At 39.3% G+C, this 26217-nt stretch overlaps 1 protein-coding gene across 9 annotated transcripts in view; it reads left to right on the forward strand.

The window, feature by feature from the left end:
• The window catches only part of ANKRD17 (ankyrin repeat domain 17), a 96749-nt gene that overhangs the window by 59827 nt on the left and 10705 nt on the right, over positions 1-26217 (forward strand). For 8 of the 9 annotated variants that reach the window (XM_074823374.1, XM_074823375.1, XM_074823366.1 and 5 more), the window contains 16 exons: positions 147-234; positions 1265-1392; positions 2054-2197; positions 2779-2881; positions 4421-5176; positions 12789-12937; positions 14639-14750; positions 14924-15069; positions 17116-17258; positions 17999-18212; positions 19258-19433; positions 20846-21008; positions 21807-21902; positions 23460-23576; positions 24404-24575; positions 25396-25843. In XM_074823374.1, the coding sequence (XP_074679475.1) occupies positions 147-234; positions 1265-1392; positions 2054-2197; positions 2779-2881; positions 4421-5176; positions 12789-12937; positions 14639-14750; positions 14924-15069; positions 17116-17258; positions 17999-18212; positions 19258-19433; positions 20846-21008; positions 21807-21902; positions 23460-23576; positions 24404-24575; positions 25396-25843 (3155 nt within the window). The remainder of the gene's footprint in view (positions 1-146; positions 235-1264; positions 1393-2053; positions 2198-2778; positions 2882-4420; positions 5177-12788; positions 12938-14638; positions 14751-14923; positions 15070-17115; positions 17259-17998; positions 18213-19257; positions 19434-20845; positions 21009-21806; positions 21903-23459; positions 23577-24403; positions 24576-25395; positions 25844-26217) is intronic. The other variant, XM_074823367.1, reaches the window with a different exon arrangement.

Genomic DNA, 26217 nt, shown 5'->3' on the forward strand with positions numbered 1-26217 from the left:
TTTAATGTTGATGGTTTGTGAAACACTGAAAAGGTGTTCCATGTCTGGTGTCTTGCCATTCAAAAAACCAAGAGGCTGAATTTTGCATCATTTCACATGGCCTACTTTTGAATTTTGAATTTTAAGCCTTCCTTTATCTGCTCTAGGAGCATGAATCAGAAGGTGGAAGAACTCCTCTGATGAAAGCTGCAAGGGCAGGTCATGTTTGCACTGTTCAGTTCTTGATTAGCAAAGGTAAGAATGTGAAAAGGTTCTGGTTTTCCTGCTGTTAGAAGTTCTCAAAGTTAAGATATGTCAGTACCAGTGTAACTTCCTTGGATTTGTTTCAAATATTGTAACTCAAGTCAGTCATGGATTCTCAAACTAGGCATGTAATGATCACCTCTGGTTTCAGGTGAGATTAGTGGAAACTGCAACTACTTCTAAAAGTAGTTATATCCCAGACTCTCATTCCTAGTAAAAGTAGCAACAATAGTAGTAGTTACGGGGTGTCTCCATGCTCATGGTGTAGCTTTTGAGCATGTCTTTCAGAAGTTTAATTTCAAGTGCCTGTTTGTTTCAAAGTTTTGACTATAACTTGCTTGATATTGTCAGAACTGTTGGCTCCAGCCTTACATCACATGAATGCATAGAGTTGATACAGAGCTCAGAATTACTATTTTCTCTCTTGAGCTGAAACTGATGGATGTTTCTTGTACCCTCCTTATATGGAGCATGACTGGCCTAGAGTGTCCAGTGCGATGTCATTTTTCCCTGTGTAGACTGTAGAGGAAAGAAGCAGAGCTGCAATTAATCACCTGCTTGCTGGTGCTAAGATGCATGGATCCATGTGCTGGATCTTAGCATTTGCTTTTGTTGGGGTTTTTTTTGGTGTGGTTTTTTTTTGTTTCTATTTGTGTGTGGTGTTTTGTTATGTTGCTTGGGGTTTTTCTTTGTAAAAAAGAGGCATAACCCTGGCACAGTTGATGGCGAATTTGAAAGCAGTAGGTTCACCTGGTACATGACGTTCCATACTTACAACGTAGCCATTTGAACAGTCAATTTGGAGTACTAGTCCAGACAGGGTTGCCTTTCTTCCTGACATGGTAAATGGTCTTCTAACGATAGTAATAATTAACTGTTCAATTTTATTTATCAGTTGTAAGACTACAGCCACGGAGAGCTACGCTTTCATTTTTAAGACAAAATTTTAGCTTTCTGTCACTTCAGGTAGAGGAAAACTGGGTTGAAGACTTCTTAAATATTTCCACCTCTCTTTTTGAAGGAGCAAATGTGAATAGGACCACAGCTAACAACGATCATACAGTATTGTCGCTGGCCTGTGCTGGAGGTCATTTGGCAGTTGTGGAGTTACTGCTAGCTCATGGTGCTGATCCTACACACAGATTAAAGGTTTGTCACTCAGCTACCTTATTTTCCTCTGAGGTAGTCTTTCATTAATCTTAAAACTAATGATACCCAAGCAAATTTGCTCCTCTTGTATTCTCCGCAACTGACCCAACATGTCATGATTGAAATGGAAGTAAGATGAATGAATGGTATTTCCACAGCAGATATTATGCTCATGAACATAGTTACAGAAGTTGGAGTTAGGAGTCAGACACTAAAGTAGGCTGCCCAGGGAGGTGGTGGAGTCACCATCTCTGGATGTGTTTAAGGGTTGTTTAGATGAGATGTTGGGGGATATGGTGTAGGGGAGAACTTTGTAGAGTAGGGCTGATGGTTGGACTCGATGATCCCAAGGGTCTTTTCCAACCTGAATGATTCTGTTATTCTGTGATTCTGTGAGTGCAGTCTATGCATTTACTATGCATGTAAACGTTGCACGCCAGTTGTAAGTCCTAATGATGCAAGAGGAAGGAAACTTTTTAAAAGTACTAGGTCTTTTTTTGGAAATACTTAGAGTCCTTAAGTTTAGATATAGACTTACTGCAGATTGAATGAATACCTATTAAAGCAGTCTTAATATGTACTGTTGTGTCTCCCAAAATGCTTAAGTTTGTCATGTTTTGATAATGCTGTTTTCTAATATTGCGATCTTTTCTCTCTTCAGGATGGATCAACTATGTTAATAGAGGCAGCAAAAGGTGGTCACACCAGCGTGGTTTGTTACCTTCTAGATTACCCAAACAACTTGCTTTCTGCTCCTCCACCTGATGCTACTCAGCTGACCCCACCATCCCATGATTTAAATAGGGTAAGATTTAAGGTCTGGTTATATGTGGATTTGTGGGGCTTTTCTGCATTTCTTCTTGCAGTTTACTCAAGTTCAAAGATGAGAAGTGTCACATCATTTCACGAACTACTGAACTGTAGGTGAACACACTGAAAATTACTTTGAGCTGTTGTGATAATGGTGAAGATGCTTTGAGCATCACTGTGTAGTGCTTTCATCATTCTTATTGCTCTATAAATATTATTGGAAAAAATGAGGGGGAAAAAAAAAACCCAGCAAGTTAAAAGGTCTGCTTTAATTAGTCTCTTCACAATTACATTTGTAGCCCGTTGTGGCTTGTATTTGCTTTGCCATAGTATAGCACTGTACCATGCTGAAATGAGTCTTGTTTGGCAAGTAACTTCATAGGTTAAAAATGCAAAGTATATAAAAGTCAGATGATCTCAAATTGTTAACTAATGAACTCAGCATATTAAAAAACATATTAAATGTTATTAGTCACCATTAAAGTCTGCTTTTCTAACAGGTTTTGTTTACCTTCTATTGAATTATAACTAGATTAGAGTATGAGAAAAGTAATCTGTTAGTATCCAACATTTTAGGCTCCTCGTGTACCAGTGCAGGCGCTGCCCATGGTCGTCCCACCCCAGGAGCCTGACAAACCCCCTGCTAATGTCGCCACAACCCTTCCCATCAGAAATAAAGGTCAGTCTTAGTTCTGGAGCTTTTTTTCTAAATATCCTTCCTAGGTAGAAGATAGAGGGTTGCACTTCTAGCAGAGTAGTTCCTATGAAGAGTGTTTATGGATTCAGACAAGGAAACTGCAATTTTTAATTTTTTTTTTAAGGATTTGCTTATCCGCCAAATATGAAGTGTCAGTCATCTAACCCTGTAATCATAAAGCGTCAAGAAATCTGCCTAAGTAAATACGCTAAAATATATTAGTCTGACATACTGGACTAATGCAAAATTTCACCCAGAAGCCTATATAAATTTGATAATGCAAGTTGTAAAAACAATGTTAATCTCCATATCATAGTTGAATTGATAACTTGTGTTTACTTAGAATAGTAGTCTTGGAGTGGGTTTGACTAACTTGACTGAAGGCGGAATTTCTTGTGCTATAAAATATTTAGTTTGATGTGGCTCAGGTCCTCCTAGGACTAAATTTGCATCTATTTTGATATCGCCATTTTGACACTTAACTCTTTCTGTACTTAAGAATTCTCTTACAAAACAATTTTTATCAAGGATCAGCAATAGTGCAAATACAGGCGTGCATGTCATAAAATTAATACTGTGTGTACACTTGTATTGTTCTGGAAATACAGCAAGGATGACTGGAAGAAACTGGGCACCTCCACTGACTCAAATCCTGAGTTTTGATTTACCTTTCGCCCTTCAAAATTAACCGATTGTTCCTTCTCCAACTGGTATGGCAGACCATGTCAGCTGTGTTACTGTGGACTTCTTCATAAAAGATGAATTGGATGAGTCCATCACTCATTCTTACAGGAAGGCTGAAATATTTGCCTTGCCTGGGCAGAGAGCTGAGTTTTGACACAGGCAAAATCATGTCTGCTATGGATAAAACGTAGTGGCTAAACATACCCTGTTAGATTCTGTTAAATATAAATGACTATCCTGGGTTCTAGCGCTGTTTGTCAACTGAGCAAAGCTGGATACCTGTAGCGAAAGGATTCAGTAGTCCTAGAAAGTGTAGTGCTTCCTAAAATGTACCGAGTTATTCACAAAGCTCGTGGCTAGAACAAGTCACCTGTCCCTCGAGATGTTTTTGCATCACTTTTGCTGTGCTTTCAGGGCTGTAACCATATGTTTATGTCTTAACATGACACCAGACGCAAAACATCAAGTAAAGAGACAGCATATCCTTTCTTTTTGTTTCCATTTTTCTTGTAGCACCACTTGATAACAGCGGCTCTTGAGACAATCACTTCATTTGGCAAAAGTATAACAATTGTTGGAGTAAATATGTCAACATAGCACAGGGTTATTTGGAATGTATGCGCAGTAATCGGTACTGTTAAATTGCAGTCTGACTGCTTTAAAATTGATAGCGAAAGATAGGGTTTTCTTTGAGGGCCTTACAGTACACGCTGACCTTCTGTGGGTGCTGTGTCTTGGTGCATAACCGGCCATTTAGCATCCCAGCAGTAGCTCTATAATGAGGATGCCATTCATATGCACTTCCATTGGTTCTGAGGGGGTTTCTTTTTCACACAGCTGCTTCTAAACAAAAGTCCAGCAGTCATTTGCCAGCAAACAACCAGGATGTACAGGGTTACATCACCAATCAGTCTCCAGAGAGCATTGTAGAAGAGGCTCAGGGCAAGTTGACAGAGCTGGAGCAGAGGATAAAAGAAGCCATAGAGAAGAACGCTCAGCTGCAGTCCCTGGAATTGGCACACGCTGACCAGCTCACCAAAGAGAAGATTGAGGAGCTGAACAAAACGAGAGAGGAACAAATTCAGAAGAAGCAAAAGATTTTGGAGGAACTGCAGAAAGTGGAGCGAGAGTTACAGCTGAAAACTCAGCAGCAGCTAAAAAAGCAATATCTAGAGGTAAAAGCGCAAAGAATTCAGCTCCAGCAGCAGCAGCAGCAACAATCTTGCCAGCATCTGGGACTACTGACTCCTGTTGGGGTAGGAGAACAACTGTCAGAGGGAGACTATGCACGATTACAGCAAGTGGACCCCATCTTGCTTAAAGATGATCCTCAGCAAGCTGCTGCGCAGACGGGTTTTGCACCAATTCAGCCTCTGGCGATGCCACAAGCTTTGCCTCTGGCAGCAGGTTCCTTACCTCCAGGGTCCATCGCAAATCTTACAGAACTGCAAGGTGTTATAGTTGGACAGCCAGTATTGGGCCAAGCACAACTAGCAGGGCTGGGGCAAGGAATACTGACAGAAACACAGCAAGGGTTAATGGTAGCCAGCCCTGCTCAGACGCTCAATGACACGCTGGATGACATCATGGCAGGTGGGTTTATATTGTTATGAGCAGGTATAATATTTGCTTGACCAGTTGAGGGTATGTCCACTTCTTTATGTATGTGTGTGTGTGTGTTTGTGTATTCCTGCTAGCTCTACAGCAAGTACCATTAGCCTACTGATCCCTGTCTTGAGGAGTTCAGAGAACTAGTTTTAATTTTTCAATTTGCAGGGTTGCCTTTGCTTTTGTTGAGCTAACTGGTGCCTATTTGTCAGGTTGGTATATCAGAAGTGACACTTTTAGCTCTTCATAGCTGGTGGGGGGGATGTGCTAGGGTCTAGCACAGTTCTATTTCGGCCTGTTTGTAGCTCAAGAACAACATCTTGATGATACTGGTTAGTACTTCGGACTAGCTAACTGCAAACTGACTTGGAGCACTCAGGCTTTGAGCAACTATAGCACCACATTAAGCCTATAATGTGTAAGGAACCTGTAGGCTTGTCTTCTGAGAGCTGCTCTAGTTGGCCTTCAATAGTCTACCTATCGCAAGTTCTTACTAGCGTTTGGGAGAAAAAGATTATAATTCTATGACTTCTAAAAATGTCTACTCATAAAAATGACTGCTTAGCCAGCAAAAAACAAATTTAGCCTTTCCAAATTCTTCTTAATCACTTTGGAGAATTCTTTACCCAGTGACATCAGTCCTTTAAGGCCTAAGTAGTAAAACAAAAGAATGAAACAGGTTTTAAATACCATAGGAAATGCAAGTTGTTAGTGTTGCTTTCCTTTACACCCGTTTGAGTTGCACTTAATCCCCTTTCAGTGTTAAAATACTGTGAAAAATAAACTACTCATTTTGACTACTCAGCTGAATACAGATTAACTGTTAGGACATAGTGTTAAAAAAATTACGTTACTCATGAACATTTGCTGAGGTGCTTTTGGTTAAGCTGATGAAGTTTTGTTTTTAAAAGTGCTATCTGTTTTGAAAAGTTTGCTCTGTCAAGCATGTTAGGATGAGGGGTGTCTGCCAGAGGAAAGGCAGGTCTCCAGGAATGTTATAGCCCAGAGCTGTGGAGCTAGTCCTGCATGTACTGCAAGAGTTACTGGAGTACAGTAATGGTGCGAAGTGAATAGAAGATAGAGTAATGATTAAAAATACCAGGTGGTGATTTAAAGTACTTGGAACATCACTTTTCAAATTAGGCATCTAATGAGTAACCTGATGTTCAGGCAAAGCCTCATTAAAGATTACTGAAACTTACGGGACCTACAGAGATTCTTTTCTGAAAATCTGCTATTAGAATTGAAGCTGAAACATACAGATTGGAACCTGTCAGTGGATAAAAAACACGATGCATGAAAAAGTAGATGAAACTATGTCCATCATGCATTGATAGTGAAGATTTCTCCCATGGAGCTGCTGGGATACAAATCAATACCAGCTGCTCAGTTCAAGAGATGGGATAATTACAGCTCTTACTTAGAAAGATTCTGTGCAATGCACTTCAGTTGTGTTAAAATATAACTTAAATTTTGAGTTATGACATTTGTTAAGTGTTTAACTGCATATAACATCTTGAGAACCTACAGATTTAGGTTATCTGCCACATACCCATATGCTTGTGCATGCCTTTTTGGAGAGGTCGGGTATTTCCAATGTGCATTTGAGTGAATGTTTTTGTACTACTTAATCACAGTTCTTAGTGTGTGCATGCACACATGCAGTTGGGAATGAGGTCTAAGTTCATAGAGTCACAGAATGGTTTGGGTTGGAAGGGATGTTAAAGACCATCTAGTTCCAACCCCCCTGACATGGTCAGGGACACCTTCTACTAGACCAGGTTCCTCAAAGCCCCGTCCAACCTGGTCTGGACCACTGCCAGGGAGGGGACATCCGCAGCTTCTTTGGGTAACCTGTTCCCATGTCTCACCATTCTCACAGTAAAGAATTTCTTCCTTATAGCTAATCTAAATCTACCCTCTTTCAGTTTAAAACCTTGTCCTATCACTATATTCCCTGACGGAGAGTCCCTCCCCATCTTTCCTGCAGGCCCCCTTTAAGTACTGGAAGGCTGCTCTAAGGTCTCCCTGGAGCCTTTTCTTCTCCAGGCTGAACAACCCTAACTCTCTCAGCCTGTCCTCATAAGGGAGATGCTCCAGCCCCCTGATCATCTTTGTGGCCTCCTCTGGACACACTTGAGCAGGTCTGTGTCCTTCTGTCGGGGGCCCCAGAGCTGGACACAGGACTGCAGGTGGGGTCTCATGAGAGTGGAGTAGAGGGGCAGAATCCCCTCCCTTGACTTGCTGGCCACACTTCTCTTGATGCAGCCCAGGATATGGTTTGCTTTCTGGACTGTGAGCATGCATTGCCAACTCATGTTCAGCTTTTCATCCATCAGTACTCCCAAGTCCTTCTCTGCAGGGCTGCTCTCAATCCCTTCATGCCCTAGCAAATTGTACTCTGGAAGGCATTTGTGTCAAGTCTGTTAAAAGCTGTACAGGTGCAATTCCATCTTTGCTTTTCTGTGAAGCGGCTAATTTTAGGGGGTTTTTAAGTGAGAGCAGACTCAGACCTGAGTAAGCAACTTAAGTACCAGCTTGAATCCACACATCATAAGTTAGTGTGGATGTGGAATGGGCTCAATGTAACACAAAACATTTAAGCAGCAGCTAAATATTTTATCAGTAGCTTTGCATGTTGCTTCAGTAGGAACCCTCTAGAGTATTCCCATAGATTTAAGTCTCTGTTCCTGAGACGACTTCAGTTTAGTTCCATTAGAGTTGTGACTTGCAGCACTGATGAGAAAAACAAAGTTTGACCTTGACTGTGCAAACTTTATCTAATGTTTATGTCTGTGCTTAACTAGTTGCAAAGAATGAGTTTAACTTTTCCATCCATTTTAAGTACTTGTTTAAAACAAGACCAGGTGTGCAAATGTTGGTATTTGTCCAAGGCAAGTGTAAGACATGGGTATTGCTGTAGAGGTCAGGTGTTCTTGCTTGATCAACTCCGGCACTTTTAGAGTAGGTTTCCTTGCTATTAGAGAAGCTAATTGCTGTTACCAGAGCTCTAAGCAATTTGCCTGAGTTAAGGGGTTTGTTTGGGTTTTTTTAAAGAAAGAAATAGGATAAGTTGAAAGAGCAGTAAATAAGCTTTCAGTTTTAACTTCAGGCTCCTTGCTGATCCTGCTGGGATTGATGGCAAGCAAAAGATTTGCTCTTCAGCTTCAGATGTTGTATAAGTTCTTTGCTTGCTGTGAGGCTAGTGAATAAAAGTATTTTTTAGGGTTAGTTATGTAACTCTTTAATGAAAACATTGCATATGTTAAATGGTGTGTTAAGGGTATAAAGAAAAACTATATACCTTTTTTTAATAGCTAACTTTTTTAAAGTAGTAGCTACTCAAAGGATTATCTCCAGTAACACAGCCTCACAAAGAACTTCAGGAATCTTGAAGTACTTGATAAGATTAATTCCTGGAAGCTACCTTGTGGGATGAGCGAGTTTTAACTGTAACTCTCTAAACTAACACATAAGAAAGAATATGCATTGACTGTAAGTTCTTCACAGAAATTCAGTACTGAAAAAATTACCATAGAGCACCCACGTCAGAAAAATCAGAAGGTTCTGTCTCACTTGCCACCCGTGCAGGAGCCACAGAAAACTCAGGATGCAAGTGTTTATGCACTGGTGTAACTATAGTTGGTTGCTGGCAATGGCTACACTGTTGTTGCAAATGGATGGTAAATGCATTTAGACCTTTATCCTTGGAACATTAAGAGACTTCCATCTATTGCTAGACAGCTGGTTTTGGGTGGGACAGAGCCTGCCATGGTCCACCTTTCAGACTATAATAATCATCAAGACTACAGGTGTGTGGTTTTCAGGCTTCATCTGTGGAGCTGTTAGTACATAGAAGCAATGGTGTGTGTTTGTATTCAAATTCAGAACACAACTTGGACTTTTGTAATTCAAGGCTTGTTATGCATTTGAAGTGTTCTGTATTGATTTTGAGCATGTGTGGCAGGAACACAGCTTTTAGTAACTTAAGATACTAAAGAGAATTTGAGGGAGAGGAGAAGAAACTGATGCAGAACAAGCCTGTTGAGTTGGTTTGAAACAAGTTGGAAAAAGCTGAGGTATCTTAATATATTTCTTGTGACTTTTTTTTTTCCAGTCCCTCATCTTTGCTTATTGCAATATAATGTGAAACAGTTCTCTTATACATCTACTGTTGACATTACAGGAGATAAGGAATAAATGCGTAAGAACAATGCTGTGCCCACAGTCAGACAACACTAGTGAGAAACTTAATGGTTGACATAAAGATGAAATGGGATTCTAAAGGTTTCTGTAACATCTTGCACTTTGTATTTTCACTAAGTATTCAAGGAAGCAGCAAACATAAGTATCATGAACAACCCCATGTTCCTTTTAAAATGTCAGGCTTTTTTCCAGACATACATTTTGATTTAGGACATGTAAATCAGTGAGGAAAAAATCCTGTTTGCTCAAAGGTTAACTATCTTGTGTTAAGTTTTCATGTTTTTTTAATTTGTCAGTTTGACTGTTCTCTTTCCTCCCCTGTTACTGGGGCTGCATTTGTAAGCCAGCTGCTTCTCTGGATGGTGAGGCTGTTGGGCATGGGAGAGAAGGTAGCAGCTGTGAGGATGTACTTTTTTTAATTTAAGCTAAGAGAAAGTTGAAATGTCCAGAAAGAAATCAATATGAAGAGCAGCTATGCTCCTAATTATCAATAAGCACAAAACTGGTTGTCTAATATCCAAACAAATGCAAAAGACTTTGACTAGAATAGTCAAATGGTGCTTGGAGTGATGTATTCTGACAAAGCAGCTCAACCTTGTTTTGTAATGTGATTAAGACTGGTAGCTTGTCTTAGTATATACAAGGCATGTATATAGTAAAATATTTTAATAATGAACTGGCTTTGAAGTCTTTGCTATCCCAGGCATGAAATAATGAGGATTTAATGTTGAAGTACAGACCTTTAGCTAAATTTTGCCACTGGTCCGTTAGAGTAGATGGAGGAGTAGAGGGAAAAGATAAACCATTGGTTGTCAGTGCATTTAGGTTTGATGGTCAAACTAGTTGGTTATTTTTTTCACTGTTCAAGACTGTTGTGAAAACCTTTTGGCTTATTGAAAACGTCTAATATTTTTGTTTGGATTCTGTTCATTGCCCTTGGCATGTTCCTTACAAATTTGAACTCTGCACAGGTGATGTTGAAATAAATATAATCAGTCATTACCCATAAAAATTAATACCTTGTCTCAGTGAAATGTGCTGTAGGCATATGAACTATATTTGACCATGAATTATTGCTGAAACACACTTGAAATACATCTAATATAACTAAGTCAACATGGATATTCTCCTCTACTACCATGCATAAAAACACTTGTATATGGATTGTACATTAAAGGTTTTCTTTCTTGTGTAAAGAGGGGTGTTGCCTTTTAAACATGTGTCTTCTGGGTTTGTTTTTTGTTGGGTTTTTTCCTACCCCTCACTGTAACACCATTGGTATAAAAAATAGACTTTACCTGAATTGAGACCTTCCTAACTACCTTGACGTTTGGGGTTTTTTTAAATTCTAAGAACTTGAATAGTGCTTCCTATAATACAGTAGATCCTCCCCCACCCCTATACTGGGGCTACAGCAGTACTTCATAGCAACTGTTGAAAATACATGTGCTACTGTAGCACTGTTAACTTTTTTCATGTATGGATTATTTGATGGTCATGCTTTTATGTCATCTGAGTTAAATGTATTTGGTTAGTTTCCAGTCCATTTTACCATCTTTATCAGGTTCTTTTGGAGTAGATGTGAGAGTCAAGAGTCATGATTCATTATAATTCCATTACTGTTTTATGCTGCTTTAACTTCCTTTTTGAACCCATAGAAAGAAGGTAAACATGCTGGTTTTAAAAAAATTACTTGTTATGGCCATATATGTGAAGAGGGAAGCAACAGTTGAAACTCACAACTTCTTACCCTTCTATATGAAACGAATTTGAAGTTGTGTTTTTAGGTTATATCTCTAATTTACAGTCAGAATAAGGGATGAGATGAGTTTAAATTAGATGCTCCACTGAGTGATACTGCATTATGATCTTTGGTTAGTTCTCCTCTATACAGAACTTGCTTACGCCATAGGTTATGACCTTATGTCAGAATATTTTTGCTTAGCTTCTGTATGTTTCTTTTAATCCATACCTAGTGTGATTTGTCTTGTAAGATGAGAAAAGTTTTCAAAAGGCACTCTAATATATAAAGATCAAGGGAGTTTGAATCTTGATTTACTCTTAAATAAGATGTTAATCATACTTTCTATGAAGTACTTTTATAAAGTTGGGGGTACTTTGTTTCTCAGTGACATTTATTAGTTTCTTTGCTGGGATTTGCTATAGAAAGTCCAGAAATTAAATTAGTAATGGGTGAAAAAAATAGCTGCCTTGCAGAGGAGGGAGTACAGCAATTGGCATGTCAGGACACATTATTTTTGTGGCATCTGTTGAAAAACTTACCACTTGAAAGTAAATATAGGAGCTAATTATCAGTGGCTGGAAGTTAGGGAGGTTGGTTATTGAAGCTGTTTGAAAAATGAACTGGACTTGAAAAGTTGGGATAAAGGGGCATTATTTTGATGTTCCATAAGGTTACTTGGTGGTGTGTACTAGCTGAACACTTGACAATTATGTGGGAACTGCATTTCTTTCGTTTTGCAGTTAAAGGTGATTTTGTCAACTTGACAGGAGAAGTGTACAGTACTTCACTTTCTCCTTTGCTGATCACACCTGATAAAGACCTGTAGAAATACTGGAGAAAAGGCAGGGAGAAAAACATTGAGTTCTTTTAACAAAATAAAATAAGAAGTAGGAAAACGGGAGCTTTTCCCCAAATGCTGTTTTAGATTCAAATTTGCTCTGTACTTTTAAACATATGTATGAAATGAATTTCAGGGAAGTGTGGCAGTCAGTGCTATTTTGTGTCATGTCGATACACTGTCATGAGTTGTAAAATGGTATTATGTTTTGCTTATCCTGACAACCTTGACCAAAGTTTCTGCAAAATGGCTGTTAAGAAGCTTCCACTTCTCTGGTTTCAACAAATTCTGCCGTGTGAGCATCCTGACACTAGCAGCGTTGCTTTTTCGTTATGTTTATGGGGGATGGGAGGCGAATGTTGGACAGACTGTTGTATGAGAATCTTTAAACTGTTTTAAGAAAAATCACATAGATATCCAATTGATTGGACTTGTTCTACAGTCCTGCTTCTAAAGGTATGGAACTCCTGGTCCAAATAATGACTGACTTGTAGGAAAGCTCTTTGGTTTAAAAAAGTATTTTTGTTGTTGTTGTTGTTGTTGTGAGGGCTTCTAGAATACATGCCAATCTGATAACTTACCTATTTCTTTGATTGAATACAGTTAACCTTTTTCATAGTTGTTAAATTCAAAGATTTAAAGGTTCAAAGATTGGGTTAAATGTGTGGAAAATACATATCTGGAAAATAAAGTTTTAAGGGAGTTCTGTCTGTCAGTGGGAGTTCTGTCCCACTGTCCATTTATTGTCACATTAAACTTTTGAAGTAAAGTGTTTTGCTTTTACTAAGTGTAATTATTCTGTTCAACAGCAGTGAGCGGAAGAGCATCTGCAATGTCAAACACTCCTACCCACAGCATTGCAACTTCTGTCTCCCAACCTCAGACACCAACTCCGAGTCCTATCATTTCTCCTTCAGCCATGCTACCAATCTACCCTGCTATAGATATCGATGCACAGGTAAGCCTGCAGTTGTCACTGCAGCACAGATGCATGAAACTATTTTGCTTCTGCATCCTGAATAATTCAACGATAGTTAACAACTCTGTATAATGAATTGGGTTCTAGAGACTTGAATTGCTGCTTTTAGAAAGCCTGTACAACTCTCTGGAGAGTTGCAACCCACTTTCCTCTGTGCTCTTGCTGAACGGAATAGAAGGTCTTTGAATGACTAAACACTTGTATCACTTATTTCTTTGTTGTGGGAGTGATTATGAAAAACAGCAAAGTTGTCTCCTGACAGAATTTAAATATTTTTGTGGCCTGATATCCTAAGACAAAAATAAGCCTTAAAATCTTGCACACTGTTTTTTTCTGGTGTGCTTGGAGTTGTTGGCCAGTGATCACCCAGCTTGATAGACGTATGAAAGTATTGAAACTAATAATTTCTGTAACTTCTTTAACGAGGAAATAATACAGGTTCTCAATTCCACTGAAGAAAAGGCATTTCTGTATTGAATGTAATTTTAAAAGGGTCTGCTTTGTTGACTTGCAGATAACTGGCCATCAAAAAAAGAAGTGTGCATATACTAACTAGCATACGTATATGCATAGCTCTAGACTATACATGACATAGGTAACATGTTGGCCATATGGAGAAGAGGAAGGGTGTGAGATTGTTGTGGAGAAAAACCTCTGGAAAACCAGTCTTGGCTACTTTAGCTGCTTGTGGCACCTGGCTCGGTTTCTGCTGTGACCATGTCCAGGAGCTCTTGACATAACCTGGCCAACCTCATTGTTAGCTGGTAGACACCAGTGCAGAAGAACACTATGATAAGTTGCCAACTACCGTGGCTTATAATAAAAAAACCCTAAGTTCTCACAGTAGCTAAGAAATGTGTGTGTGTGTTTGTGGGTTTTGGGTGGTTTTGTTTTGTTGTTTGTTTTTTACGGAAAGAGAAATGTCATTTTAGTCCCTATGCTGTAACTAACAGTGCCAGCAGTCCTCTGAGTTTCTCAGTTGCTCTTTCAAATAGGATGGTGTGGTGGTCATTTACATGGGCCCTGGCAACACTGAAAAACTAAGTGTGTTGTTTCATTGCAGTTGATTGATAGGCAACATCAAGGTTGATAATGGCTGTTACCGTGAACTACCAACCACTAGACATGCTCACTTGGAGACAGTGTGTGAGCACTCTCAAGGGAAAAAAACTTGAAAACAAAGTTTAAGCTCAAAGTTGTCTGTGTATATTCAGTTTAGTTCTTTTTTTGATTACTGTGATTTGTGGACTCACTGTAGCTGATTTTTACTGTTCAGAGGCTTCAGCAACAGTAGTGCAAGATTGGGAATTTATCCCCCTTTGGTTTAACTGGAGTGTTAAGAAATAAAGATAGAATTCTTATTTTCATTATACTGTCTGAAGGTCACAGTCAGGCAGTGGTAAAGAAGTTGATCTAGTTGGCAAAGCACAGGTGAAGTCTCAGTTCCTATCAGGAATTGTTCTCGAATCTCCCAGCAGAGCTGTCTTGAGAAGTAGAATCCTGTTATGAACATGAACACAAAAGATAACTGTGAGGTAATCAGTAGACATGTCTTTAGCTTATAGAAGCTTTTTATTTTCTCACAGGTACAGTTGTACTTGGGCTAATATGCAGTATAACAGGGGTTATACTTAAAAAAGGAAATATTTATGTTGTATATATGATGTCTGTTTCTTTTAGACTGAGAGTAATCATGACACAGCATTGACACTTGCTTGTGCTGGTGGCCACGAAGAACTAGTACAAACACTGCTGGAGAGAGGAGCTAATATTGAACACAGGGACAAGAAAGGTAGGTAATCTCACTATGGCAGTACAGACCCTCCCTGGTTTTCCAGTGTATCACACTAAATACACAATAAGCGTAATCTTTATGTGAAGCTATTAGGCTTATTTTTCTGGTGGTTGAACTTATATCACATAAGCTTTGAGCGTGGACTCTTCAAATATTCTTTTTCATTTCAGGTTTTACTCCGCTTATTTTGGCTGCTACAGCTGGCCACGTGGGTGTTGTTGAAATATTACTGGATAATGGAGCTGATATTGAAGCCCAGTCTGAAAGAACCAAGGACACTCCCTTGTCTTTGGCTTGTTCAGGAGGGAGACAAGAGGTGAAGTAAAACTTCAAAACTTCAAAAGCAGTGTGTAGATTATTGTGTCAGTATACTAAAGCAATCTTCCAGAAAAGTTACAGTAACTTAATTCACCATTCTATTTCACAATGGTGTATTTTAAAAAGGGTACAAAGAGTTTCACGTTTTTAAGTTATATATTGCAGTGTGTTGCTCATAGATTGCTTTTTGTCTTCCTATAAGCTGGACTGGTGCTACACAGATGACCTCATGACTTGTAATCATTAGTGGCTCATTATGGGACTTTTACCAGTGTAATTAGATGTACATGTGAAAGTGAATGCTGTGAGTGTTCTTGTTGAGAAGCTAGAGTTAGACACGTATCAGTTCTATGTGAGCCAAGAGGGTTTTCTAATGGATTCTGTATAGGCCATGGGATATTGGAGTACTGCAGATGACTCTAGTGTCTCTGACTAAAAACTTAAAAAACATTTTTCAAATGATTGATCAAAAGTAAATGTAGGGGAAGTTGTTTTGAATGTTATGTGAAATACTGTATTCTGTGACTTAATTATGAAATCTGTTTTGATTTTTTTTTTCTAATTGTTGTTACAAATCTTAAGTGTATAATTCTGTTAATGCTTCTACTATTTGGATTGCAAAAGCCACAGTGGAAGCTGTATAATCTGGTGTAGGATCACCTTCCTTTGTGACTATCTGGAAATTAATGAGTTTGGAGACATGTCTCCAACTTCCGTAGGTTGTCTTAACAGTGATACTGTGGCATTTAAAAGGTGATTACTTCCGTAGGCAATATCTTACTGAAAACTTTGAGCTCTTCTGGCCTATTTTAGTGCCATCTGGAAGATTTCTGACGTTGGGGGTATTAGCTGCAATGACAGTCATATGTTCTCTGGTGAAGGGAAAGGCCTCCTCTTTAGTAAGTGTCGTAGCAGCCTTTGTGGCCAGCAACTTCATACAGTAAAAATGAATTTATGCTTACCTTTTTAGAGATTTGATTCATCTGTGTTCTCAAACAGTGTTTCTTGGAGGAATGGCATCTTGTTTTCTTCCATGTTTTTGAGGAAAGTTGATGGGAAAACGCAAGGCTTTGGGCAGTAGAGACAATGTCGGGATGCCCTCCCACCCCAATTTCTGTGTTTGGCAGTATGTTTGTCCTGTGATTTCACGGGAAAATGTCCTGATTGAAAGCTCTTGGCTTCAGTTGTGTGGGTCTAATCTAAACACGCTTTACGCTTAAACGCTGAAAGTGGAGCAAATTAAACATTGCACTAGAGAGGACACAGTGGATTTTCACCTCAGTATTTATTTTGATTTTACGTTGCTAGACAGTTTAGTTTCTTGTCAAGTCTTCTGCAGAAACTTCATTACAGAATGTAAGCTTCATGTAGAATATGGGAAGCTGTGAATTGGTTTGGGCTGTAAATGAATCTGTAAGGAAGGAATAATGTAAGAAATACTTGTGTTTGTTTTTATTAATGTGCAGAGAAAACCAGCAAGAGATGCAAATGTTAATTTTTCTGATGTCTCTTGCATGAGATTTCTGTGTACAGTGTACACACAGTTCAAAGTAGTGGTGTAAATAGAGAACATAAGATACAAGCATGCACCTGCTTTCTTGTGTGCTTCTGCAGCTTCAGTCTGAGGATGAGTTTTTAACCTGATAGTGAACTGAGCATGAAAATGGGAGAGGACAAAAAGCAAGAGTACTTTGTATACTGTATTCAGACTCAATCTCTGGTTTTGACAGTGTTCAAAGATGGCTGAAATAATAATAAAATATCCCAATTTTTTCTTGCTATGTTACACAGTTTAGTACGAGTGGTTTAGGAATGCTAATGAGTAATCATGATTGATTTTTAAAGAAAGTTTTACAGTGGCTTTGGGAACATAGTTGCAGCCTCATCTGTTCATAGAGGCCATGAGTATAGAGAAGCAACTGAGTAAAATCGCTTTTTTACTGTTTGAAGATGTCAACGGTATATTTAAGCTTCAGAAACATTTGCCCTGGATAGATTTGCAAGTTTGGGAGAAAACCAGATGTTATTTCTTAAAACACTGCAGGTGGTGGAGTTGCTGCTAGCTCGAGGGGCAAACAAAGAGCACAGGAATGTTTCTGATTACACACCTTTAAGCCTCGCTGCTTCTGGTGGCTACGTGAACATTATCAAGATTCTGCTAAATGCTGGGGCAGAAATAAATTCCAGGCAAGTTCCCTTTTCACCTATTCTCTCATGGTTTTTTAGTGTCCTGAGTTTTTACCCTTTCCAGAAGGATTTCTTGACAGCTATGTGGAGCAAAATCTTACTGTTCTTACATGATCACAACCAATGTATTGTCTAATTTGTAGTAAGCCCTTAAGTCAAAAATGAAAGGTTTTGATTGTGCTTTTCTAATGCTTTTTCAACTTCCATCTCCTTCTATGCACTTCGTTAACTTCTTTCCTATATCGTACAATCAGTCGTCTTTGTCAAAGATAGAAATCTTTCTTTTTGCTCTGGTTGGCCTGCTGAATTGAAATTAGTTCTGGGTTATGTGAAGAAAGTATGTGTGGTTTCTTTATCCCTTTGTTTTCCCTGTGTAGTTTAAGGAAAGCTTTTTCTATGTGCGCATGCATGTATGTAATGCTTTTGCATCCATTGGGAGGTAGAAAATAGCTCAGCCGTGCACTGCACAAGTGAAATGAAAAGTCCAAGCAAAAGTTAGACTCCTCATAAGAGATGCCTTTTAAATTTACAGCAATTAAAAGGCAACATGCATAGTATCTCTATTTAGAAATATTTGTCCTAAGCAATGCTAGTACGGAGAACCTCTTGTGCTTTTGATGATAGTTGCTGTGTAGCTGATTTTTTTGTCTTTAAGTACTCTGCCTTCCCTAGTTTTCTTAGTAATTTCAGAAGTGCAAGTGTGATTTAAAGAGTGTTTTGGTTTGGTTTTTCTCTTTCAGAACTGGTAGCAAATTGGGCATTTCTCCCTTAATGTTGGCAGCCATGAATGGGCACACTGCTGCTGTCAAGCTATTACTGGACATGGGCTCTGATATAAATGCCCAGATAGAGACCAACAGGAATACAGCACTGACTCTGGCTTGTTTCCAAGGGAGAACTGAAGTGGTTAGCCTGCTGCTTGATAGAAAAGCTAACGTGGAGCATAGAGCTAAGGTAAGGAGTAAATAGCTGAATAAGTCTACAAAAAGAGATGCTTGTAAGTCATCACTTCTCTGTGGTTATCTGATTTTCTTGCCTTTTGTGCAAGTTAATTTCTCTAGTTCAGTTAACTGAACTGAGCCATATATTGTAAAGAAAAATAATAGCTACACTTAAGGGCTAGTATTTTGGTGGTTACACAGTTCATCAAAAAATAGGTGTTTCTTCTGAAGCCTTAATTAATCTTCAGGTGCTTACAAGCATAAGAATAGTAACCCTTTAACTTAATAAAAATAGGAGATTTTAATGTATTAAAAAATAGCTAGATTCTTGGCCTAGGTATGCTCATGGTCTAATCTCCTCTGTCTGGCCAGCTGCTTATATCCACAGAATTGAAAGGGAATGTGTTGTTAGTTGACCCCAACGCTTTAAATGGGAAGAAAGGCTGTTCACTAAAAAAATGGATAGAATATTGGGGGGGGGGGGGGGGGGGGGGGGGGAAGAGACCTCCTACAAATTTGGCATTCCATTCTCCTTTTCTTCTGTACGTAATGGTTGCCACAGAGGAGCTCAAAAGGACCTGTGCAGTACTGATTGCTGTTGAGTATTCTCGCTAAAGTTATGTGTCCCCTTGACCTAGCCAGGTGCTTTCTGGATGTTGCTATGTAGGATCTTGTAATGAAGGTAGGAAATATGATTTGCAACATCTGTGTAATAACACTTTATGGGACTTAATGCTTATGATTCTTGTCCCTTTAAAGTTGGCTGGGTTAGTTTTGAGAAACTGATAGCAGTGGGCTTTGAATCCCTCTAAGGAGTGTGCAGTAGCAGAGGGCTACCCTGCACTGTGCTGCTTGGTGAAAGCTCTTCTCAAGCCCGCTGAAGATGAGTTCGCATTCAAAATATGGCTAAGCTGTTAGAAAATTGGCCAGGTAGCAATGGGAATCTGGACATCAGAACTAGAAATATGTTGCTGGAAGTTGAAGTAAATCCTGACTCTCAAGTAAAACACTCCCCCACCCCCAACTAATTGCTTATTTTTCCTGCTTGTTTGTCTTAGACTGGTCTGACACCGTTAATGGAAGCAGCTTCTGGTGGGTATGCAGAAGTGGGCAGAGTTCTGCTGGACAAAGGTGCAGATGTAAATGCTCCTCCAGTACCTTCCTCGAGAGATACAGCTTTAACCATTGCAGCAGACAAAGGGCACTACAAATTCTGTGAGCTTCTCATTAGCAGGTACTGTATTGGAAGTGTGCTGCTTGAAGAAAAACACCTTGAATATGACCTTACTTAGACTGATCTTTCCTAATGTACAATAATATTTCCCATTGTACACTACAATGTCTGTCAACCATTACTATGTATTTTTATTTATCAAAAGCAGTAAAACGAAGCTCTCTGTGGTTCTTGCTTTTGCCCAAAGGGACTAATGCAGTTTTTCCTGTCTCACTGAATCATGGACGTTAGTGTCCTAGTTTCGGCTGGAATGGAGCTAATTAACCCTCATAGTAGCTAGAATAGTGCTGTGGTTTGGATTCGGTGTGGGATTTGGTATGAGAAGAATGTTGATAATGCACTGATGTTTTTACTTGTCGCTAAGAAATCAAGGACTCTTCAACTTCCCATGTCCTGGTAGTGTGCAGGTGCACAAGAAGCTGGGAGGGAGCATAACCAAAGCACTGGACCCAAATTGGCCAATGGAATATCCCATATCATGTAATGTCATGTCCAGTATGTAGATGAGGGCTGGGCGGAAAGCTGGCCATCTCTCCTGGGATGACAGTTTTGGGATTTTTCTCTTCTCTGGGATTGCTAGCCAGGAACAGGCTGGGTGTTGGTCAGCAAGTGGTGAGCGATCACATTGTACATCACTCGTTTGTAGATACTACTATTATTATCATTATTATTTCAATTTTAACTTCATTTCAATTATTAAATTGTTTTTATCTCAACCTACAAGTCTCCCTATCTTTACCCCTCCAATTCTCTCCCTCATCCCCCAGGGCAGGGGAAGGTGGGTGAGTGGCTGTGTGGTGTTTGGCTGCTGGCCAGGTTTAAACCATGATTGTTGGAAATAAACAATTTCTTGTAAAGTTTACATGTGGTACTCATAACCATGACACACAGCCATTTCAGATGGTAGTGTTAAGTCTTTAAACAACAGAAGATGCACACAAAACATAGGTATTAATGATTTTTTTTTTTAAGATTGAACATGATGCACATTCAGTGTAATTATGTTTCCTGGGTAGCTTTTGGATATGTTCTTTTCCAAGTAGTAGCACTGGTGGTTGGCTTGCACTTGCAATGTTATAGGTTGTTCCGAGTAAGCTAGTAAAGAATACAGTGTACTGATGGATGGGAGTTAATGAAGGAATTAGAGAAGCTTCAGAGACAGCTGACAAACATCATGATTTAGAGTATCGAAAGTGTTTAGAGGCTGAGTTCAAGATCTTGACAGCATCAAAAGAAACGAAAAAATAATTCTGGAAACTGAAACACTCTGTGAATATGTATCTTTGATGTAAAAATGCATATTGAATTTTAGCCTATTGTTCTGGTGTAGCATGTCCAGTTTGCCAGTCCAAATTAATAGATGAAATGAAAACCTGGTCCAGAGTTTTGATTGAACATGTTTGTTTTTGTAGAGGAGCTCACATTGATGTGCGTAACAAGAAGGGGAATACTCCGCTGTGGCTGGCAGCAAATGGAGGGCATCTAGATGTTGTCCAACTCCTAGTTCAAGCTGGAGCTGATGTGGATGCTGCTGATAACAGGAAAATAACTCCTCTTATGGCAGCCTTTCGAAAGGTAGAATGAAGTTCAGCTTTGGTCTTAGCTAATACTGTCTTGATCATCCCTACACAGTTGTTATAAATAGAACATAGCTGATAAAACTACGTACTTAAAAATATGTCATCTAATTTTAATACTTGGCATTGAATCTTCAAAAATAGGTATTTGTGTCACCTGTGTAATACCTGTGTTAAATTCTGGTAGAAATTGGCTTTATAGCCACTTTACTGAGACTGGTTCTCATGGGTCTGAGAGGTGGAAATTGCAGTGTATTTGTGCAGAGAGGGGGAATATGTGGTAGAACTGGGTGGAAATTGGATTGGTTTCTTAAGTAAGAGAGGACAAGCATTTTTGCCAAAAAAGGTGCAATTTAGCTCGATTTGACTCTAAGAGATAGTTGTTGTAAGCAAGGGAGCGTAGTTCAAGTGCTGCAGTACTTGAAAAATCATAAATGACGGTAGGAACCTGCAACTGCTAAGTTGCTGGAGCCCAGCATTTATAAACTACGAAAGTAAAAGGCAGAAGTTTGTGAAAGTATGGCTGGAGTAAGTGCAACCTGACAAACAGGTACTCTGATTGCTTCCTTTCTCTTCTGTCACAAATATGAAGAAACATGCCTCACTAGTTTAGGTGGTGATAAAGATTCGGGGGGGGGGGGCGGGGGGGAAGGAAAAAAAAAAGGTGTTAAGTGCATCCTTTGAAGGAATCGAAAATAAATATTTTGCAATGAGTGCTTGGACTCCAAAGTGTACCTTAGCAAACCAGAAGCAGCTGGCCTTATATAAAATCTCGTCCTTGAAATTTCTTTTACAGGGTCATGTAAAAGTGGTGCGCTACCTAGTGAAAGAAGTAAACCAGTTTCCATCAGACTCTGAATGCATGAGATACATAGCAACAATTACTGATAAGGTAAGATTGTAAGAAAGAAAATACTTGAGAAGGAATTGTGCTGTGTCTCGGCTTTAGAGCTGATGTTATGAATGGTCTCGAGCTTCCTGGCACACTAGATTTCAGCCAAATGTTGAGTCCCATTGGAATTCTTCAGAAAAAACAGTGTGAAAAATGGGAACATGTGGCCACAGTAAGTTTGTGTGCCTTAGTGCTGTGAGAACAGTAGTAAAGGTGGTGTTATTTATTATCCATGCTTATTTTCAAGTGTTCTCCCAGTCATTACCACACTCTGCTCTGCATTTCTCCTTGTTGGGTAAGTTTGCACTGAACTTATGATGGCTTTTGCAGTGGGGTGGGGGTAACAGAATAAACTTCTGCTAAGAGTATATGTGAGCTTAAGTATGGAGATTCACAATCTTGTACAAAAAGTTTGTATTAGAAAGAAGATAAAAAACATAATTGACAGTAAAGTGGTTTCTTGTGGCATATTAAGCTGACTGCTGCTCTTTCCTGTGTAGCTTCAGTTTTATTTGGTTTATCTTCAGTCCAGAAGAACAGGGCAAAAACTACTTTGTAGTAAGAGAAACGAGAATAGCAACTGGTGCAGAAATATGGTCGTAATGCTTCTACCTTTTCACTGATCCACTGCGCTGCAATTGAGTTGTCTTCTTTCTGGGCATCAACTAGTGACACTGTACCCCTCTCACAGGAGATAGTCCTCCACAAACCGACTCCAACACGAGTCACTCCCATGGGCATGTGGGGTCACCCCCGTGTGTTTCAGTGTTCCCAGCACCAAACTATAACAGCAGGATGTTCTTCCTACAGGGTCCTGGCCTTTTTCGGGTGCAGTCACCTGTCCCAGTGTGGGGCACCACACATGCTGCAAATCTGTATCTGCTCCACCAGAGACCGCCATGGCTGGCGGGGTGGGGCGGCCCTGACGTCTCACCACAGGATATAGAGGGGCTCTGCTCCAGCACACCTTCCCCTTTCTTCCACTGACCTTGATGTTCGCACAGATGTTCTCCTCATGACTCCTCCCAGGTTTCCCTTCTTAAATACCTTATTGCAGAGGCACAGCTAACTGGCCTGGCCCTGGTGCAAAGGGAGGTCTGACTTGGAGCCAGGGGAGCTTCAAGAAGCTTCTCACAGGGGACCACTGCTGTAGCCCCATCCCCTGCTACCAAAAACCTCTGCCACTCAAACCAGGACAATGATATTTTTATTTCTGCAGTTAGCAGAAATAAAGTGTTTTATTTCTGCACTTAGCCTTTTATTTCATACAATTTTTTGGCCTTGATAATGGGCATAGGTTATGAACTGTCTTTGTACCATTTATAGCACACTGAGACATAAGTTATTGATTGCATATCCCACTTGTGACTGGAATATCAGTTTGCAAGGTTGGGCATGAAGAGGAGCTTACTGTAGGGGAATTCAAAGTTCTCCCTTAAAAAAACTCCTGTGCAAGTAATGCAACAGTTACTGAATTACAAGTGTAAGCTTGAGATCATATGTTCAAATGCATGCAGTGTTAATTTTTCAGAGGGTTGATGCACTTTGTCATTTTAGGAGATGCTGAAGAAGTGCCACCTGTGTATGGAATCAATTGTTCAAGCCAAAGATAGACAGGCTGCAGAAGCCAACAAAAATGCAAGCATTCTTTTAGAGGAACTGGACTTGGAGAAGGCAAGTTCAAAGAGTTTGGACCTGTGAATATTTATTTGTAAAATTTAAATTTCGCGTTCCTTCAAGATTATAAGATCAGTGAAAGTATGTATTGAAGTATAGGAGTATGTGTAATTACCATAATTGGAGTGTCTAGAGCTGAGCACCTGGTTGTTTAGGTAATCTTGAAACTTTACTTTAACTACTGTTCAGAGAAATTGGATCAAAAAACTCTGATACAACAATTTCTTCTGGAATAATATTGTACCAAAAGACGGCTTTCTAAGTATAATTTTTTTGTCAAGTGCATGGTAGATGGGCATTTTTCAGTCACATTGGTGTGTATTTAGGTCTACACCCTGTTTTGTGTCTTAAACATTAAAAAACTATACCAATGATGTTACTAGAAACCATAGTACCAGAGTAGAAATCTAATAGAAAAATCAAAGTACAAGAGTAGTGTAAAATGAGCACATGGTTTATATTCAAGCTAGCGGAAACCATTTCATGTTCTAATATTTGAAAGGGAGATGGGTGGTGTTTGGACTGTACTGCTGAGACACACAAGGTTACACGAAGAATCCTGAAAATGTGTCTTGGAAAACACTTGACCTAAGTTTGTATGGTGTCTGTCCTCTGTTTCTGCACTAACCTTCTGTTAAGATGAGTGAACAATCTGTTTGGAAGAAGTAAATACGTAAAAATATGGATTGTAGAGAATTTAGCTTCTATTTTGTAAATATGCTGGTCTAAAATGCAGGTTCAGCTTCGTAGGAAATAGAAAGCATTTACATTTCTTGTAATGCATGGGGCATCTTGTAATACTGTTCCATGTGCTTGACTTGTAGCTAAGGGAAGAAAGCAGGAGACTGGCTTTGGCTGCCAAAAGAGAGAAAAGAAAGGAGAAAAGGAGGAAGAAAAAAGAAGAACAAAGACGAAAACTAGAAGAAATAGAAGCAAAAAATAAAGAGAATTTTGAACTTCAAGCTGCTCAGGAGAAAGAGAAGCTAAAAGCTGAAGGTGATTTGAAGTATTTGCCTTACTTTTGAAACACAGCCTTGATTTCATTCCCAGTATTTAAACATTGCTTTTCTTGTCAGAACTTGAATACAAGCTTTTTTATGACCTGCTGAGCTTTCCTTTTGTTTACCTTTTCTGTTAAGCCCATAGATTAGTTTGATGGCTTCAGGGAGAGTTATGGGTTAGCTTTACCATGGGATTGGTGTTGGCTTGTTTCTTTCTTTTTCTTCTAGGTTCCAATACTTAAAACCAGGTCATGTTTTTAAAAAAAAATATCTTACAAACAGAATGATAATAATGATTAACTGAAAAAACTGGCAACATGGAAATTCCAAATATGTATTACTCTCCTCTTATCCATCGAAACCTGGCTCTCCTGTATCTTGTGGCAATGAGTTTCATGTGGTGTACTGAAAAATGGTTTTCAGTGATTGTTCCCTCACTCTGATATGCTCAAAGGAAGGAAAGATGTGACAGGTTTTTTTTCCTGTTGTTTCATATGCTTGTTTATGTCCCCTAATTGCTTGTGTCTGCCTTTCCACGCCGGAATTCAATTTCACATTTGTTAAATTGCTACTGTATTTGTTCCAAGAAAAGAATGAAATTCTGTGAGTTACTATAAGCAAGGGGAGAGGCTCTATGATGTGACATCTATCATGGCTTTACAGATGTCTGCATAGTTTGTGGTTCTGCATGTTTCTTGGAGTCTTGTAAAGTTGATCAGGAGTCATTTGATAGGACATGTGTGATTTGGAAAACAACACCACGCAAGTTTCCTCAATCCAGCTAAATTAGTACTGTTTTTTTATTCTTCCATCAGATGATCCAGAGGTCCCAATGGAGCCTCCTAGTGCTACCACTACAACCACCATAGGTATATCTGCAACTTGGACAACCTTAGCAGGTTCCCATGGGAAGAGGAATAATACCATCACCACAACAAGCTCCAAAAGGAAAAACAGAAAAAACAAAGTAACCCCTGATAATGTTCAGATTATATTTGATGATCAACTCCCAATTTCCTATAGCCAACCAGAAAAAGTGAATGGTGAATCTAAGAGCAGCAGTACTAGTGAAAGTGGTGATAGTGACAATATGAGGATTTCCAGCTGTAGCGATGAAAGCAGCAATAGCAACAGCAGCCACAAAAGTGACAATCATTCTTCTGCAGCCGTTACTAACACGCAGAGCAACAAAAAGCAACCATCAGTTCTTGTCACTTGTCCAAAGGATGAGAGAAAAGCAGTTACTGGCAAATCTTCCATAAAGTAAGTTGCTGTGACCATGCATGCCATTTTAAAGTGGTGGTTGCCCTATGTTTGAATGTTGTGCCCTTGTCTTCGTGGGCTTGCATTCTTAAATCAGTTATTAGGAAGTGGATGAGGCAGTGTGTCCTTGCTCTAGTGCATATAAGAAGTATAAACGTTGTTGCAGTGTGAACTTGAATTTAGGAGTAGATTCTGAAGCAAGAAACATTACTGTGGGTTTGGAATTGGAGAACTGTTTGGATATTTTGAGATGTAAGTAGTGCTTTTGTGCTAAAAGAAAAAGGTGTTGGGGGAGCTGGACAATGGGAAAAATGCATATCATTTTTTTTTGTTGGTGTTCTATTGCATAATAACAGCGCTTATTTTTTTTTTAA

Source organism: Strix aluco, chromosome 4 (genome assembly GCF_031877795.1).
Source record: "Strix aluco isolate bStrAlu1 chromosome 4, bStrAlu1.hap1, whole genome shotgun sequence".
NCBI classification, from domain to species: domain Eukaryota; kingdom Metazoa; phylum Chordata; class Aves; order Strigiformes; family Strigidae; genus Strix; species Strix aluco.